At 53.2% G+C, this 17,272-nt stretch overlaps 1 protein-coding gene across 1 annotated transcript; it reads right to left on the reverse strand.

Moving 5' to 3' along the window:
- Positions 1-1,277: 1,277 nt before the first annotated feature.
- Positions 1,278-15,066, reverse strand: LOC311591551 (uncharacterized protein). Its single transcript, XM_084771292.1, has 5 exons — positions 14,849-15,066; positions 14,479-14,643; positions 11,064-13,936; positions 9,020-9,276; positions 1,278-8,687 (listed from the first exon to the last, which is right to left on the reverse strand). Exons 1-5 carry the CDS (start codon positions 14,954-14,956, stop codon positions 1,699-1,701), a joined length of 10,392 nt encoding a protein of 3,463 aa, XP_084627418.1. The 5' UTR covers positions 14,957-15,066; the 3' UTR covers positions 1,278-1,698.
- Positions 15,067-17,272: the final 2,206 nt, after the last annotated feature.

Genomic DNA, 17,272 nt, shown 5'->3' on the forward strand with positions numbered 1-17,272 from the left:
GCTTCTCCTAATTGGTTGTTGCTATGTGCCAGACCACCTGCTGCTCAGCTTGGCCAGCAGAGAGTGTATTTGGAGTCTGGGTGTTTTCCCGAGATGAGTTGCTAGGGAATAGTTTTCTGTTTAGACTAGTTTGTGTTTCCCCCCCCTGGAATCTGGGTTCTGCCCTTGGCTAGGTTTAAGACCAAATGGAGTTTATTTTTCCACATGGATTTTGTCTGGTCCTTACAATGCACAGTGGTATCTGCCTGCATGTCTGTACACCTCATCCGTGCAGTGCCCATGTGGCCAGAGAAGGGCATTGGACTGCCTAGGACCGTGAGCCACCATGCGCATGCTGGGAATCAAGCCTAGGTTCTCTGGAAGAGCAAATGAGCAACCCTTGTGCTTAACTGCTGAGCCATCTCTTTAGGTCTTTCTTTTTTTAATTAATTTTTTTAAGACAAAGTTTCTCATAGGATCCCAAGCTTGCTGATGTGGCAACACTGGCTGACCAGCAAACTCCACGGATCCTCTTCCTTCTCCCAAGCACTGGAGACGTGGCCGACACCCAACATATGCGTGTTCTGAAAAGACAAACTCAGGTCCTCCCACTTGTGTGGCAAGAACCTTGCTGACTCCAGCCTCGCCGTGTACGGTTTTGAAGAGTACAGGACACTTATTGTTGGACGGTCCACATCCTGGATTTTAAATCATTTTTCTCGTGGGTTATTGCTTGTGGGCATTGTTTTGAATAGAGGGTGCAGCTCATGGGCTCATACACTGCTTGTTTTTCGAGACTGGGTCCCCCCTCCCTCTCTCTCTCCTGTTCTTTTGAGACAGGGTCTCTCTGTGTAACCTTGGCTGTCCTGGACTCACTTTGTAGACCAGGCTAGCCTCGAACTCAAAGCGATCCTCCTGCCTCTGCCTCCCAAGTGCTGGGATTAAAGGCGTGCGCCACCACTGCCCGGATGAGACTGGGTCTCTTTATGGTTGTCCCAGAACACACACACACACACACACACACACACTCTCTCTCTCTCTCTCTCTCTCTCTCTCTCTCTCTCTCTCTCTCTCTCTCTCTCTCTTTCCCCCCCCCCCCCCGGGCATGCCTTGAACTCACAGAGATCTACCTGCCTCTGCCTCCCGAGTGCCACAATGCCCAGCTCCATGTTGACTGTGATCACCTGGTGTCATTAGTGCTATTTTGTGAGGCTCTGCAAACTTTGGGAGGTGACATCTAGCTGGAAGAAACATATACAGACACATATGCACACCCACAATGCACACTCACACACACACACACACATGCACACGAGTAAAAATAAACCATTAAATTACTATTTAATTCTATGCCCCCATTACATAGACAAGAACAGCAAGGCTTGGAGCGCTTTGGGAAGTTGGTCCAGACGGAAGCTTACGAAGATACTGAAAAGCAGCTGCTCTTCTTCACGTGAAGGGCGACCATTCCCTCCGGCCTCTTTTCCTGGAGAGTCCAGGCAGGAGGAAAAAGAAACTGGAGCATTTGTTACAAATGAGGAATGTCATTTTATTTAGTGCACAGTAGCTGAAGGGAGGTGGGTCCTTGTATACCTCCCCATCCTTGATGAGGGGAACAAGTCAGGGGGCTTTAAAAATGAAAAATAAAAAATAAAAAACCACGGTGGCCACGTCTCCTTTCTTTCTGCAGTGTTTTCAGAGTCCCCGCGCGAGGCCCTGTCAGTGAGGATGGGGGAAAATGCTGGGCAAGTTCCCGAGCAAGCGCGGGTGGACTTGCGGTAAGCTTTTCCACGCGAGCTCTAGGAACCCGTACTGGGCGATGCCCACAGGCTGCACAGTAGCCACCCTGTTCTGCCCAGAGAGGGGAATCACATCCCAGAACTGACGGGGACCTGCAGGGCCGCGGGGGCCAGCGAGAAACAGACGGTAGAGCAGCCGCTCCCCGGGCAGCAGCTCCGTGGCCTCCAGGGCCTCGCGGGACACGAACTCGCGGCGTGGAGGCTCTTCTCTCGGCAGCAGGTCCTGCAGCAGCCTCTGGATCCGGGGGGACGTGATCTGGTACAGGTCCATGAGCTGGTGAAACTGCTCCGTCCACGTAGCCGCGTCTTCGGCGTACCGCTGCCGCAGCATCAGCAGCACGTGGTAGAGCGCCACGAACGTCTCCCACGGAGGCAGCGCTTCTCTCGTTTCCGGGGTGGCCTTCGTGGTCTTGGCCACTTCGGGGCGCCTGCTTTTTGTCTGAAAAGCCTTCAGTTCCTTGTGAAACATCAGGGCCAACGTCTGCCTGTCCACGGACGCGTGGGCCCCCGTGAGGAGGTCTCTCCGGGGAGCCGGTCGCGTCCCCATCTCGCTGAGAGCGTCGGATAACTGCTGCATGCGGGCGCGTCTGTGCGCCTCGTCGAGGAGCTGCCACTTCACAGCCTTTGCGCCTGTGGTCCCGCCGGGGGTGGGTGGTGACAGTGGTGCAGGGGCACGCGCTGCCTCCCTGGCCTTGGGTAATGTGGGGGTCTGCACCTTCCCCCGTGAGTCCTTGAACACCGAGACCAGGGGCTTTCTATCCGCAGGGGCACGGGCACCTCTGAGGACGTCCCTCCTGGTTGGATGACGGTGCTGTGCGTCCTCCATGGCCGTGGGAGGCAGCCGGGCCGGCTTTTCCCTGTCAGCCACGGCCAAGCCAGCCCAGCTGGAGGCTCCCGGCCTTGGCGTTCGGGCGGCTGAAATCACCTTCGGTTCGGGGACAGAGGACGCTGTCCGCCGCCCCTCTTCTTTTCTTCTCACTGGACGGGGCGTTTCTAAGTCGAGCGGACTAAAGGCGACTTGGCCCGGCTGGGGCAGATCGGTTTGACTTAGGTCGAGGCTGGGCTCTCGCAGATGCCGGACAATGGCCTTCAGGTTGGAGAGCTGGATCGTTTCCCAGTAGTTGCGGGGATCGAAATCCCTGAGGAGCTGGTGCAGCTGGTGGAGACTCCACCTGGAAAGCGGTTCTTCCGCTTCCAGCCTTCCGGGCCCATCTTTTCTCCAGCCCTCCTCTGCGATGTGTGCTTCCGCATAGGGTGGGCTTCTGGGCCTTTCAGTTAACCTTTCAGGGGAAGAGGCAGGGACTGGGGGTCCATCCTGACCCCCAGTTTCCTTCAGCGGACCGTCTTGATGCCCTAAGAGCCAACTCGGCACGGATTCACCTTTAGGCGTCTGTTGTTGGAGGATGCCGGGTAATTCCAGCTGTGGCCTGGGGAGCCGCTTTGGCATTTCCGTCTCTAAGGCGGTTCCTGTAGCTCGGGAAGCGTCCTTCCTGTCCTCAGGCAAGATGCCAGCCTCTTGTCTTCCCTGGGAACTTGCCCTGGGGACGACTTCAAGAAATCGATGGTCCCATTTTTCTTTCAACCCTTCTAGGAATGCTTCTTCCTTTCCCCCCATGCCCATGAATCTAGAATCTTCCTCTCCGTCAAGCAGGCCCCCCTTCCTAAGCAGCATTTCCCATCCAACTGTACCATCCCTTTCCTCAGCAAGATCCTCAGCTTCCGTCTGCGGTTTGGACCAAGCTGCTTCTGGTTTCGACACTCCTTCCTTTTCTAAAGGCGTCACCTCTTCGGGTCTCCTCTTTTTCATCTTCTTCTTCTTCCTCTCCTTCTTCCTTTCCTCCTCCTTTGTCCTCTCCTCTTCCTCTCCTTCCTCTGCCTCAGTCAGACTCTCTTCCTCTTCTCTGAGGCTCTCATCTTCACTGAGATGCAACAACTTGCTGGGGCTCTGTCCTTCACCAGGACGCAATTCCTGCTCTCCCGGTCTTTCCTCTCTTGGTCTCTTCTCTCTCCGGCTTTTCTCTCTCGGTCTTTCCTCTCTCAGGCTTTTCTCTCTCGGTTTTTCCCCTCTCAGGCTTTCCCCTCTCAGGCTTTCCCCTCTCAGGCTTTCCTCTCTCAGGCTTTCCCCTCTCAGGCTTTTCTCTCTCGGTCTTTCCTCTCTCAGGCTTTTCTCTCTCGGTTTTTCCCCTCTCAGGCTTTCCCCTCTCAGGCTTTCCCCTCTCAGGCTTTCCTCTCTCAGGCTTTCCCCTCTCAGGCTTTTCTCTCTCGGTCTTTCCTCTCTCAGGCTTTTCTCTCTCGGTCTTTCCTCTCTCAGGCTTTCCCCTCTCAGGCTTTCCTCTCTCAGGCTTTCCCCTCTCAGGCTTTCCCCTCTCAGGCTTTCCCCTCTCAGGCTTTTCTCTCTCGGTCTTTCCTCTCTCAGGCTTTCCCCTCTCAGGCTTTCCCCTCTCAGGCTTTCCTCTCTCCATCTCTTCTTTCTCCGTCTTTTCTCTTTCAGGCTTTTCTCTCTCAGGCTTTCCTCTCTTGGTCTGTTCTCTCCTGGTCTTTCCTCTCCCAGTCTTTCCTCTCTCGCTTTTTCCCCTCTCAGGCTTTCCTCTCTCAGGCTTTCTTTTCTCAGGTTTTCTTCTCCCGGTCTTTCCTCTCCTGGTCTTTCCTCTCTCAGGCTTTCCTCTCCTGGTTTTTCCTCTCCTGGTTTTTCTTCTCCTGGTCTTTCCTCTCCTGGTTTTTCCTCTCTTAGGCTTTCCTCTCCTGGTCTTTCCTCTCTCAGGCTTTCCTCTTCCGGTCTTTCCTCTCCTGGTTTTTCTTCTCTTGGTCTTTCCTCACGCAGGGTTTCCTCACTTGGGCTTTCCTTGCCCAGGCTCTCTTGGTCCACACCGAGAATCCCCGTGTCCTCTCCCCTGGCCTTGTCCTCCTCCCCAAGGCGCCCCAGCGCCTCTTGGAAGAGATGTCCCGCCTCTGCTTCGCCTGCGCCTTCCTGTGCACCCAGCTTCTCTTTCTGCTTTTTCTTTTTCCTTTTTTGGACGAGGCTCCCTTTTCTTTGTTCCTCAGCCAAGTTCTGTACGTCCTCTTCGCTCAGACTGGCCTTTCTTATCCTTTTCTTTTTCTTGGGCACAACCGCCTTCTCTTCCTCCTTGCCTTCCTCTGGGCGCTCCTCTCCTGTCACCACAGGCACCCCTGCTCTTTCCTCATAAGTTAAGTGTTCCTTCATTTTCTCCTCAGCCCATTCCTCAAAGAGTTGCTCTCTGAAATTCTCTAGCAGCTGCTTCAGCTGGATCTTTTCTGGCTCACCTTCTTCCAGGTTCTTGCCCAGCTTGAACACCTGCCTCTTCTGTAAGAGCTGTTTGTCCCGCAGCTTGTTCAGCAGCGTCTCTACCTGGCCTCTCTCCAGGAAAATCGCCTCCTGGTTCCTCGTCAGCTGCCTGCAGATGTCTTCCTCAGCCTGCTCCCTCTCAGCCTCAGTTTTCACGCCTGGCTCCTCAAGCACTTCCCACCTGTGGCCATAAATCCTCATATCGGGCAGCCCCTCGTCTTCGGACGCCACGCCCACTTCCGAAAGCATCCCAGCCAGGGCCTGCAACAGCTGGTTCTCTTTGACCTGCAGCTTTGCCCTGGCGTCAGCATCCATCTCTTCCAGGCGAAGCCTGCTTTTCCCGGCCGGCTTCTTGTCTGCCGGCTTCCTTGGCACCCTCGCTTTCCTCCTGTCCCTAGCAACATGGCCCCGCTTGGTCCTGGTGGGCAGTTTCCTCTTCTCCTGGTACAGTTTATCCTGTGGTTTTATAATTTGTTCCCCTATTGCAGCTAGTCCTGCTTTTCCTTTTCTTATGCTCCCTCTTTGCCCAGCTGCAGCCCTCTCGTCCTCAGCTCTGTGCCTCTTGGCCTGATCTTCTGGCGTCAGTCTCGCTCCATTTGTTTCCGGGAAAAGGCTCTTGGCCTGAGGACCCACTTTTGTTAACATCTCTCTCTCCTCTTCCTGGACCAATTGCTTTTTCCTTTTGGTCCCTTTCTCCTCCTCCCGGAGCCGGCTCTGTTCTTTCTCCCTCTGTAACCTCTCTTTCTGGTCTTGTAGAGCTGGTTCCTGTCTTTTCTTGGTTCTCTCTTTTCTTACCCCAGGTGCTTTCTTGCCTTTTACACTCCGCTGCCCCCTTTTCTTTGCATGGGACGTTTCCTCCGCAGCCTGGGTCTCCCACACATCCTCCTCCTCTTCTGGAACTGGCAGGAGTTTCTCTCTTGGCTGCAGTTTTATTTTCTCAGGCTCCTCTTCCATTTCCAGAGCCAGGTTTCTTCTCAGAGCAGGCAGTCTTTCTTCCTCAAGTCTCTGTTTCCTTTCTTGCTCAGATGCTTCCTTCTCTTTCCTCACTTCCTTCATTTTCCCCTCTTCTTCCTCTTCTTCCTCTTCCTCTTCTTCCTCTTCTTCCTCTTCTTCCTCTTCTTCCTCTTCCTCTTCTTCCTCTTCCTCCTTCCCCTCCTCTTCTTCCTCTTCCTCCTTCCCCTCCTCTTCTTCCTCTTCCTCCTCTCCTTCCTTTTCCTTCTCCTCCTCTTTTTCCTTTTCCTCCTCCCCCTCCTCTTCTTCCTCTTCCTCCTCCCCCTCCTCTTCCCTTTCGTCTTCCCTCTTCTCCTCTGATAGCCCCACTGTCTCTTTTTCCCAGGATGCCCTCCTTTCTTCCCCAGTTCTTCCTGCCTCTTTCTGAGCTCTTCTCTTTTCTCGATGAGCTTTTCTTTCCTGTTCCCTGGTGGGTCTAACTTTTTCTTCCAGGTCCAGTTTCTCTCTTTCCTGAGCTAAATGTTTTTTCTTCCTGGCTTTACTTTCCTCTTCCTCTTCCTCCTCCTCCTTCTCTTGCCCAACTGATTGCTCAACTTCTCTTTCTTTTTCCGCAGACCAGTCTTCCTTTCGAGCCAACACATCGCCTTGCTCTGTGGAGCGCACCCTTCCCGGTGCTTCCTTGCTTTCTTCCTCAGATGAGCCTTCCTCTTCCTCCAGAGAAGAAGAAGAATAGTGAGACACCCGCAGCTCTGAGATGACCCCCTCCTTCTCAGCACTCTCTGCTACCCGGCGCTCTTTCTTCTCTTCCCGGGGCTGTTTCCTCCCTTCCCCAGCGCTCAGCTCCTTTCCTGTCTCTTTCTCTCCAGGCTTCTTCTGTTCCTTTTTCCTGGCTGGGGACAGCACCTGCTGCTGCTTGGCCCTCGCGCTCTCCCTATGGCCTCCCATCATCTTTTCCCAGTCCCATTTTTTCTTTTCCAGGGCCGTCATCTCTTCTTCCGAGGTGGTTCTCCTTCTTTCTCTGTGTGGTTTCTTCACCTGTTCCGGCGGCTCCTTTTTTTCTAGAGCTAAGGTCATGTCTCCTGGAGTTAATGCCTTTTGGGGGGCAGCAGGTTCTGCCTTGTCCTCTGCCGCCGTCTTCTCCGGATGGGTTGGTTTCTTTTTGCCCATGAACGGTGTTCTAATCTTCTCTTTTCTAAGTTCTTCCTTCTCTTTTCTAATCAGTCCCACTTGTTCTTGAAGTGGGGCAGCAGCTGTCTCTTTGTCGTGTGTCACTGTCTCATCTGGTTCCTTTTCATCAGTGATTAATTTTCTCTTCTTTGTTTCCTCGGGCTTTGTCGGTTTCTTTTCCCACTTGGACGTAATCAAGATTTCTTTCAAGTCACGTTTAATCAACTCCTCTTTTTCTTCAATTATTTTCCCTTTCCCTATGTCTAGTTTCTTTTTTGCAAAGACCCGGGGACTGTCTAAAAGACCCATCATCTTTTCCTTCCCTTTCGGAGAAAATACTCTGTGTTTCTTCAGCATGCTTGTGCCCTCTCCAGCTGCATCCGTCACTGTCACTTCCTCCTTCATAGCTCCTTTAGCCCTCTGTTTTTTAAGGACAGATACCTGTATAGGTTTCGGCGTGGCTATCACTTCCTCCTTCATAGCTCCTTTAGCCCTCTGTTTTTTAAGGACAGATACCTGTATAGGTTTCGGCGTGGCTATCACTTCCTCCTTCATAGCTCCTTTAGCCCTCTGTTTTTTAAGGACAGATACCTGTATAGGTTTCGGCGTGGCTATCACTTCCTCCTTCATAGCTCCTTTAGCCCTCTGTTTTTTAAGGACAGATACCTGTACAGGTTTCGGCGTGGCTACCTGAAATTTTGATATAATTGTTTGTGAGGGACATAGTTCTTGGAAGAGAGCCCAGCTGGGTCTGTCAGTGAGCACCACCTCAGCCAAATTCCCCAGTTCTTCCCCCAGATCCCGCTCCATCCCTGGATGACAACCCGCTATTCTTGAAGTGAGAAGGCTGCAAATGTCCTCTCGCCAAGAGGTGTTTTCTGATCGGCCACGCCCAGGGGGACCCCCTAAACCACGACTCGATTTTTCTAATCTCTTCGCTGTATCGTTTTCTAGCTTTGCAGCCAGCGAGGAGTCCTCGCTGAGTTCTTTCTCGGGTGCTCTGGCAGCCTTCGCTGAAATACCTTCTTTTGGCTTCCGCTGCTTTGTTTTTTCTTTCTTCGTTGCTTGTTTCACACGTCTTTTCTGTTTAATAACTGTCCTTTCTTTGTCTGTGGCTCCTGGGACTACCAAGGCCTCTCTGACTTCCCGGGGTCCTTTCTGGAGTTCTTCCTGGGGTTCTTTCTGGAGTTCTTTCTGTGGTCCTATCTGGAGACCTTCGTGGAGTTCTTTCTGGAGTCTTTTCTGGAGTCCTTTCTGGAGTCTTTTCTGGAGTTCTTTCTGGAGTCCTTTCTGGGGTTCTTTCTGGGGTCCTATCTGGGGTCCTTCCCAGGGTTTGTCAGAGCTGGGAGCCGGTGTCTCTGACACTAGGGAAACATCCTGGGTGTCGGCGTGCACAGGTTTCCTCTGTTCGTCTGCAGTCGTTGAAGGCACCTTCTGCAGTTCTTCCTTTTTGCTTGTTCTGGACACCTTCAGGGCCTTTTTAACTGCTGGACATTGGGAGGAAAAACAGTGAGCCAGTGTAGAGGTTGTGAGACTTTGTGTAACAGCTAGTTTAGTGACCTGCGGTTAGCGCTGTAAAGGCGAAGGGGACGGAGGCCTTGGCCTTCACAAACGCTCCTGCTGTTTTACATCACACTTGGAGATCCTGAAGAAGGCAGGCCGTGTCACGTGTCCCCGGGTAGGACCTTTCTCAGGAAGCTGGCTTTGGATGAGTCAGACCCCCCCCCCCCACTTCACTGTTCCCACATGGCAGGTCCCATTCTTGGCCCTGTCTTATAGATTGGTCCCCAACAGCCCCTGAATATCACCCCGTAAATACCAATCTTTCTGGCCTTGTCCTGAATTTTCAGGCCGTCCAACTTTTCAGATTCTGACAAAGGCATAAAGGTTTGTCCGTCAGCCGCCTCTAGGTTTTCAGACTTCTCCGTGTCAAGAGACCAGGGAAGCGAATCGCTTCTCTTCGGTACGGTCAGGTCTTCCTGTAGCTGGTCCTTCACGCAGCTGAGCAGACAATCCATGTCTCTAGCTGGCAACCTCAGCAGGTGGCTCAGAGGAAGATCCTCCAGCATGTCCTGGCTGCAAAAGGAATGAAGAAAGGAAGATAATACTGAGCAAGGGATAAGATAAAATTTTAAAATGGGGGTGGGGGGGACAGGGCGGGGCCAGCCGTGCTGGGGCACGCCTTTAATCCCAGCACTCAGGTGGCAGAGGCAGGCAGATCTCTGTGAGTTCGATTCCAGCCTGGTCTACAAAGCGAGTCCAGGACAGCCAGGGCTACATAGAGAGACCCTGTCTCGAAAAACCAAAGGAAAAAAATAATAATAAAGAAAGAAAAGAAAGGAAGGAAGAAGAGGGAGGGACGGGTGAGGAATGGGAGAGATGGCTTGATATTTTAGTGCTACAGAGAGAAACCCTGTCTAGAAAACCAAATATAAATAAATAAATAATTGGGACTGGAGTGATGGCTCATCACTTAAGAACACTGGCTGGTTTGCCAGAGGACCCTAGTTCAATTTCCAGCACTCACATGGTGACTCACAGCTCTCTGTAACTCCAGTTCCAAGGAATCCTACACCCTCACACAGGCACACATGCAGGCCAATGCACGCAAAATATTTTTTTTAAGTGAAGATTAAAAGAAAGGAAAAAAAAAGACAGAATAGTCACAACGAAGGTATGTGGACTTAAATCCTGAAAAAAATTGTTATCTTTTTTCTGAGAAGTGTTCTAGAACACACTGGATCCTCCTGCCTCATCTTTTCCTGGGTGCTGGGACTACAGTTGTGCATCACTCGCTATACCTGGGGCTGTTTTGAAGAATCTTTTTCTTTTTCTTTTTTTTTTATATTTTTTTTTACTTTATTAATTTATTCTTGTTACATCTCAATGGTTATCCCATCCCTTGTATCCTCCCATTCTTCCCTCCCTCCCATTTTCCCCGTATTCCCCTCCCCTATGACTGTTCCTGAGGGGGATTACCTCCCCCTCTATATGATCATAGGGTATCAAGTCTCTTCTTGGTAACCTGCTGTCCTTCCTCTGAGTGCCACCAGGTCTCCCCCTCCAGGGGACATGGTCAAAGGTGAGGCACCAGAGTATGTGAGAAAGTAATATCCCACTCTCCACTCTACTGTGGAGAGTGTTCTGTCCATTGTCTAGATCTGGGTAGGGGTTTAAGGTTTACCGCCTGTATTGTCCTTGGCTGGTGCCTTAGTTTGAGCGGGACCCCTGGGCCCAAATCTGTCTATCATAATGTTCTTCTTGTAGGCTTCTAGGACCCTCTGGATCCTTCTACTTTGCCATTCTCCCATGCTTCTCTCATCTAGAGTCCCAATAGAATGTCCTCCCCTCTGTCTCGGTTTCCTGGTAAGTGAAGGCTTTCGTGGGACATGCCCCTTGGGCTAATATGCAGATATAAGTGAGTGTATACCATTTGAGTCTTTCTGCTTCTGGGTTAACTCACTCATTATAAGAATCTTTTTCTTAAAGATATATTTATTTATTGCATATATAGCATATGTAGTGCTCTGCCCGCATTTACACCCGCACGCCAGAAGATCTCACTACAGATGGCTGTGAGCCACCATGTGGTTGCTGGGAGTTGAACTCAGCACATTTGGAAAAGCAGGCAGTGCTCTTAACCTCTGAGCCGTCTCTCCAGCCCATGCTTTGAAGAATCTTAAAGAGGGGAGTAAATGATGGGGAGAAAATAGTCATGAGAAAAGCAGTTAGGAACAGCACTGAGGCAAAACAGAATCGTGGAACAAGTAAAGGAGTGACAGAAAATAAAAGGAGGTTGTGAGGCGGGGTAAAAGGCAGAGCCTAGGGGCAATCAGGAAAAGGACGGTCTCCGCCTAACTCACTGCGTTTCTTGGGAGGAGTCCCGTCGCCTCAGCTGGTGCAGCAGCCTGGCCTTGGTCTGGATGCCCGTGTATTTGGACATGAGGTATAAGACCTTGGTCCGCACGCTGTTCTCACTGTCCACCAGCCCCAGGGCCAGAGGAACGGTAAAAAACTGGTTGATGAAGCCTAGCTTCTCCAGCATTTCCCAGGCCATCTCCCGGATGCTGGGGTTGTAATGGCTTATGTCTTTGAGCAGGCGAGTGGCTGTCTCGACGCGCATCTTTGGAGAGATTTGGTGATGGGCGAAAATCTCTGCCAGGGCAGTGAAGTAATTCTTGTACTTTTCCGTAGAGCAGAAAACTGTGAGGCTGAGGATGGTCTCCACCAGGTTCTCCAGGAGGCCATCACTGAACTGTCTTGCCTTCCAGTGTCCCTCAGACACACTTTGGAGGATACCATAGGGGACTCCCTGCTCCCAATGTGCGTCTTGCTGCCTCTTCCTTGACTCTTCCATCTCTCCTAAGCTCTCAGGTGACAGCGACCAGGATCTTAATGGTTCAGTTGCCTTCTCGTCCATTTCTTTGTAGGATGTACTTTGATCGTATCTCAGGAAAACTGGGGTCCCGTCAGGCCAGAGGCGGCCACGGACCGCTGAGTTAGGGATGTAGCCATCAGGAGCAAGAAACCACTTCTTCCCTTTGCCGAAGAAGCAACGCAGCATGCGGTAGGCATCCAGCCCGTCCCAGCCGCGCAGGTCCAGCTGAGCAGGGGCCGCACATGGGTGCTTTTGCTTGGAGTCAGAAGCGGCGAAATCAGCATCTTTTCCCTCCGCAAAGGACAACCTACGTCTCTTAGGAGACAGGAAGGGCGGATGTCTGTCCTCTTCCACAACGTGGGGCACGGTGTCATCGAAAGCAATGGCCCGTTTGTTGGCCAGGGTCTCCAGCCCCTGGAGTTCCCGAACGCTTTGCTCCAGGTACTTAAACTTGGGTACAAATATCAAGTCAAACAAACAGAAGAAACTGGGAAGGAAGGGCTTTGGGGCTTCTTGCATCTCATCGTCATCGTTTAGTGTCCTTAGGAGTGACAGCCGGGCGGGAGGGAGCAAGCTGACACAGGACACTAGGTAGATGGTTTGGTTGAACGTCAAAAGCAGGTCACCTCGCTTATTGGCAAAGCAGGGTGTAGCAAAACGCAGTTCGGAGTCGAACTGGGTCACAAGATTCCCTCGGAAATCCCAGATCCGGACCGACCCGTCCCTGGCTCCCGTGACAAAGAGCTTTAGGGAGAGGCAGACGTCAAAGGAAGTGATGGTGCCTTGGTGCAGGCTGTTTGTGTGTCTCGAAGACGGCGTGGCGTTCTGCTCTGACCCTGACGTCGGGAAATCTTGGAGGCTCCAGAGACACCAGCAGGAGTCCTCCGTGACGGCCCCCACAGAGCCTGGGAGGAGCACCACGTGTTTTAAAGGATAAACGCTGAGGATTCCGCCCATGGGCTCCAGGGTCATGTCCTTCCCTGAGCACACCACTTTCGTAAGGCGGAGGTAGTTGTCCTTGCCATAGGTACATAGTAGGGAGCAGTCTTCACCACCCTCCGGCGTGCACAGCGCCAGCACTGGCCCAGAGTGAACGGTCTTCTCTGTCCGGATGGAGCAGTACTGAGACAGGATTCTGACGGTGCCGCTCTCGTGCCCACAGAACAGCACTCCTTTCTTAATGCTGCCCGAGTGGACCCTCCCGTAAGCCAGGCACTTGACTCTGTCTCTGTGGTTGTCTGAAGTGCACAGGAGATACTTGGCTGGACACGGGGACCGTGAGGCATCGAACACCAGCAGCTCTGAGCTGCCTGTTGCCACGAAGAGCTCCTCTCTGTCGGGGTGGTAGGCCCAGGCCACAGCCTTGTCCATGATGAGGAGAGGCCAGGTGACGATCAGGAGGTCCCCAGTGACCGGAGACAAGAAGCGAAGTAAGCCGTCTTCCGTGGCACACAGGATCCGAGCCCGGTTATCGCCGCAGGGGACCCGCTCCATCTTCTGGGGGACAGAGCCGCAGATATTGAAGACCCTGTAAAAGTGGGGCAGGTGGTGCAGTGAGAAAGAGGAGGTGCTCTGGCAGAAGAACGTGCTGCTGTCAATAAACCGCAGCTGCCGCAGGTGCTCGCCAACCTCCAGCTGCCTCAGCAAGCTGCCGGAAGCCAGGTTCCACTCCTTCACCACCCCCTCCCTGCCTGCCGTGAACAACGTGTAGGTCTCGGGACGGCTGCAGACGCTTATGACGGGGGAGGAATGGGCCCTGAAGCTGTGCAGGAAGTTGCCGGTGTGGAAATGCCACGCGAGGATCTCGCCGTTCTCGTTTCCGGCGTAGAAGGCGTTCTGCAGGTCACAGCTGTAGGAGCAGGTGAGGGAGGAGCCGCTGGTGGGGAGAGTGAACTTCCTCACTTCCGTAAGATGGCCTTGGCCGTTGTGGGTAAAGACCCTCGCCGTGTTCTCACACAGAGCCATCAGGAACCCCGGGGACGTGTGGAGGGACAAGTCCTGTACGAGCTCCCGGCCGCTCAGAGCCACTTTGTGAGCCAGCTGGAGGCCTTTGCCGTTTGCGATGACGAACCAGGTAACCACAGCTCCCGTAGTGCCGGAGAAGAGCACCCCAGTTTCTGAGTCGTAGCAGAGACAGCTGATGGAGAAACGACAGGGCACCGTGCTCAGAGCTCTGAACCCCTGGTGGTGGTCTGCAAAGAGCCGCAGGCGCAGGTCATCACAGCAGACGATCAGCAGGTGGGAGGAGCCCGCGTGGACCATGGACTTGATGGGCGGCACTTCATCCGTCATGGGAAACTTCATCTTCTTGATGGTCCTTCTCTTCTCTGTATCTTTTTCCTGTATCCATAGTACTGCCTGGAAGAGACCGGGGGAGACAGAGGCTGGACGCGGGGCAGAGCATCTCCAGGGCGTGTGCTGTCAGGGAAAGTCTGCCTGTCTCCCGTTGTAGACGAAGGGAGGACTCAGCTTTGGGGTTGTCCTAGGACTAGGTACTGGATTTATGACAGAAGCCCCAGGGTTCAGGGCCCTTTAGTTGGCCTTCTGCCTACTCTGATAATAAACACGCATTCTTTGGGCCCCGATGACTGTCAGTCTGAAAGGGCCACCAACCCAGGTCAAGCTGGAACATGGAGACAGGTCTTAAAACAAACTAGTTTTCTTTCTGTATGTGGTGGCCCATGTCTGTGATCCCAGCACCCGGGTGCTGAGGTGGGACAGCTCGGGCTACACAGTAGGTCTGCAGCCAGCCCAAGAAACACAGGAAGAAGCTGTGGCAGATGCGGATGTGGCACGGATTTGTTCAGAGCTGGCCCCGCCCATTCTGAACGGAGGACAGTCCAGACCCGGGACCCGTGGGCTGCGTTAGGAAGGAAGGAGCAGAAACCAAGCAGCTGTACCTGGATCTGTTTCTGGTACTGTTCCAACCAGTTTAAGGCGACGAAATAGTTAGCGTCCAGAGAGTAGAAGCCCACAGAAGGATTCTTCTGTAAACGGTACGACTCGTGGTACAGAGTCTGGGGCCTGTCGCTCAGGACAGTCTTGTTTCTCCTGAATTCCTTGACCTGAAGGAGAAAAAAAAAGACAGGCGCTAAGAAGCAAATATGAGCTGGCACTGCCTCACCCAGTCAGCACGGAGGGGCTAGTGAGCACTGCTCCATGGGCGTGTGCCTAACCCGTGTCCGTTTGTCCTACTGCCGGACGCTGCCCTCCCATGGCAGGGCAGGCCATTCAGCCCCCCCCCACGTGCACAGCCGCGCCCCAAGTCACCTCTTTGTCCTTCAGGGTCTCCTGTATGATGAGTCTCAAATTCTTCCACTCAGGGATGAGTCTAGGTGAGGGCACAGGCGTAGGAACCTTCCACGTCTTCCTAGTCATCTTGGAGTGCCGAGCCTGGGGGAGGGAGAACACTGAACCCCAGCAGCTGACGTCAGACTGAAGATGAGGGGAGCAGGAGAGCCAGACCGACCGAGGGGCAGACAGGTTGCAGAGGGAGGAGCAGCGAGGAAAAACTCCTTTGTTCAGATGTGTGTGTGTGTGTGTGAATGTGTGTGTGTGTGTGTGTGTGTGTGTGAGCATTTAGCCTACGTGTATGTATGTTTACCACGTGGGCCTAGGGCCTGTGAGAGGTCAGAAGAGGGGCTCAGATCGCCGTGTGGGTGCTGGGAATCCAACCCGGGCTCTCGTGGAAAGTTACGAGTGAGGGCTGGAGAGATGGCTCAGCTGTTAAGAGAATGAACTGCTCTTCCACTGGACCCAGGTTCAAGTCCCAGCACCCACATGGCACCTTACAACTGTCTGTAATTTCAAGATCTGACACCTTCACACAGACCTACATGTAGGCACAACACCAATGCACATAAACTGTTTTTTAAAAATTAATAATAAAAAAAGAATTACAAGTGAGCCTGGAAATTTTGACATACGGTTTTAATCTCCTTACTCAGGGGACCAAGGTAGACAGATTTTTGTGAGTCGAGGCAAGCCTGGTCTACATAGTGAGTTCCAGGACAGCCAGAGCTACATAGTGAGACACTCTTGATTTTTTTTTTTTTTAAACACAGGGTTTCCCTCTGTATCTTTGGCTGTCCTGGGCTAATTTTGTAGACCAGGCTGGCCTCGAACTCTCAGCGATCCACCTGCCTCTGCCTCCCCGAGTGCTGGGATTAAAGGCGTGCGCCACCACAGCCAGACTCCTGACAGTCCTATCTTTACAGCTAGCCAGTGCCTTTAGTGACCTCTGCTGGACGGAGGCCATTGATTTATTCCTCTTCCCGCCCTAGCCGGGAGCGCCTGTTTCTAATATCACGCCCACAGCCTTCCCACTTCCTTTCCACACCCCTCCACACCTCCACCATGCAGAGGACTACGTACCCTTGGCTCAAGGGACCACAAGCTCCACTAGCAGTTTTGCGCAGAAAGCAGGTCGCCGGCTCCAACATCACAATGCCTCTCTCCGGCCCCCGCCCCTAACCCTCACACCCGCGCTGACAGCATCAGCATCGCTGAGAGCCTGACACTCAGCAGGGGCCCAGTGCTGGGAGGCGGGGAGATAGGGCAAGTGTGGAATGCAGGGGGATGCGCAGTGACTTTTCATGACAGCGGGTTTCCGAGCGCTGGTCCTGAGAGCCGCACACAGCCTCAGGACAGACGCGAGGAGGTTGGGGGCAAGAACTGGGCGGGACCAGCCACTGTGGTGCTCACAGGCTCGGGCGCGGGTCCTGAAGGCTTGTCTGCGCAGCTTCTAACTGCACGAAGGCCGGGCTAGTAAAATTACTTTGAACAAGTAAGGAGATTTAATCTGAATAAATAACTTCTGGACCAGCGTCGTTGTGCGCTCCTTTAATCCCAGCACACGGGAGGCAGAGGCAGGCGGATCGCTGTGAGTTCGAGGCCAGCCTGGTCTACAACGCGAGTCCAGGACAGCCAGGGCTACACAGAGAGACCCTGTCTTGGAAAAAAAACTAATAATAAAATAATAATAATAAATGAATAATAATAACAACAACAACAACTTCGAATTTTGGATAGTAGGACACAGCTAACTGAAATAATGGCGGGACTGGGGCTGCGGGCATAGCTTCGTTGGTAGAATGCTTGCTTGCCTAGCAGGGTCGAGGCTCTGGGTTGGTCCTAGAATCGCATTAAAACGGGGCGTGGCGGTGCAGTCCACCCAGCACAGCCCGGGAAGTGAGGAGGTTCTAGGCCAACCCGGGGGATCTGTGAGACTCTGACTCAACAACACACACACAAAAAAACCCAAGACCCAAAGAGAAAACAACTCGAGCTCTCTGAATTTTAACCGGCTGCCCTGTATTTATTTATTTGTTTATTTGTTTATTTATTTATGTATTTATTTTTACTTGCTAGCACCGTTTCAGTCTCTATCGTCCTCCCTTCCCCGGGAAGTGGGGGGGAAACACGCAGCCACACTAGGGGGAGAGACGGGCTCCTGGCGGCAGGGTCGCCCCGGCCTGCGCAGCGCCGCCCTTTGTGACAGCGGCGCCCGCATCAGCCGCGCACGCGGGAGGGGACGCGCGTCCCTGCCGCCGCCGGTGTCAGCTCGGGAGCCGGGCTCGGGGGAGCTGCAGGCGAGCCCAGCGCAGAGACGGGGGGCGCTGCCGTGGGCCCCCCGACTTCAGGAGCCCCAGGGGGTGGGCAGGAGAGGGAGGAGCCCGGTTTGCCTCCCGCCCT

The sequence above is a fragment of the Acomys minous genome (genome assembly GCF_964271855.1).
Source record: "Acomys minous genome assembly, chromosome: 20".
In the NCBI taxonomy this organism is placed as follows: domain Eukaryota; kingdom Metazoa; phylum Chordata; class Mammalia; order Rodentia; family Muridae; genus Acomys; species Acomys minous.

Coding starts and splice junctions, on each gene's coding strand:
- LOC311591551 (XM_084771292.1), bottom strand. CDS start 14,956: ATGACTAGGAAGACGTGGAAGGTTCCTACGCCTGTGCCCTCACCTAGA. Junction 14,644..14,848: donor AGACCCTGAAGGACAAAGAG/GTGACTTGGGGC, acceptor TTTCTCCTTCAG/GTCAAGGAATTCAGGAGAAA. Junction 9,277..11,063: donor GACTCCTCCCAAGAAACGCA/GTGAGTTAGGCG, acceptor TTCCTTTTGCAG/CCAGGACATGCTGGAGGATC.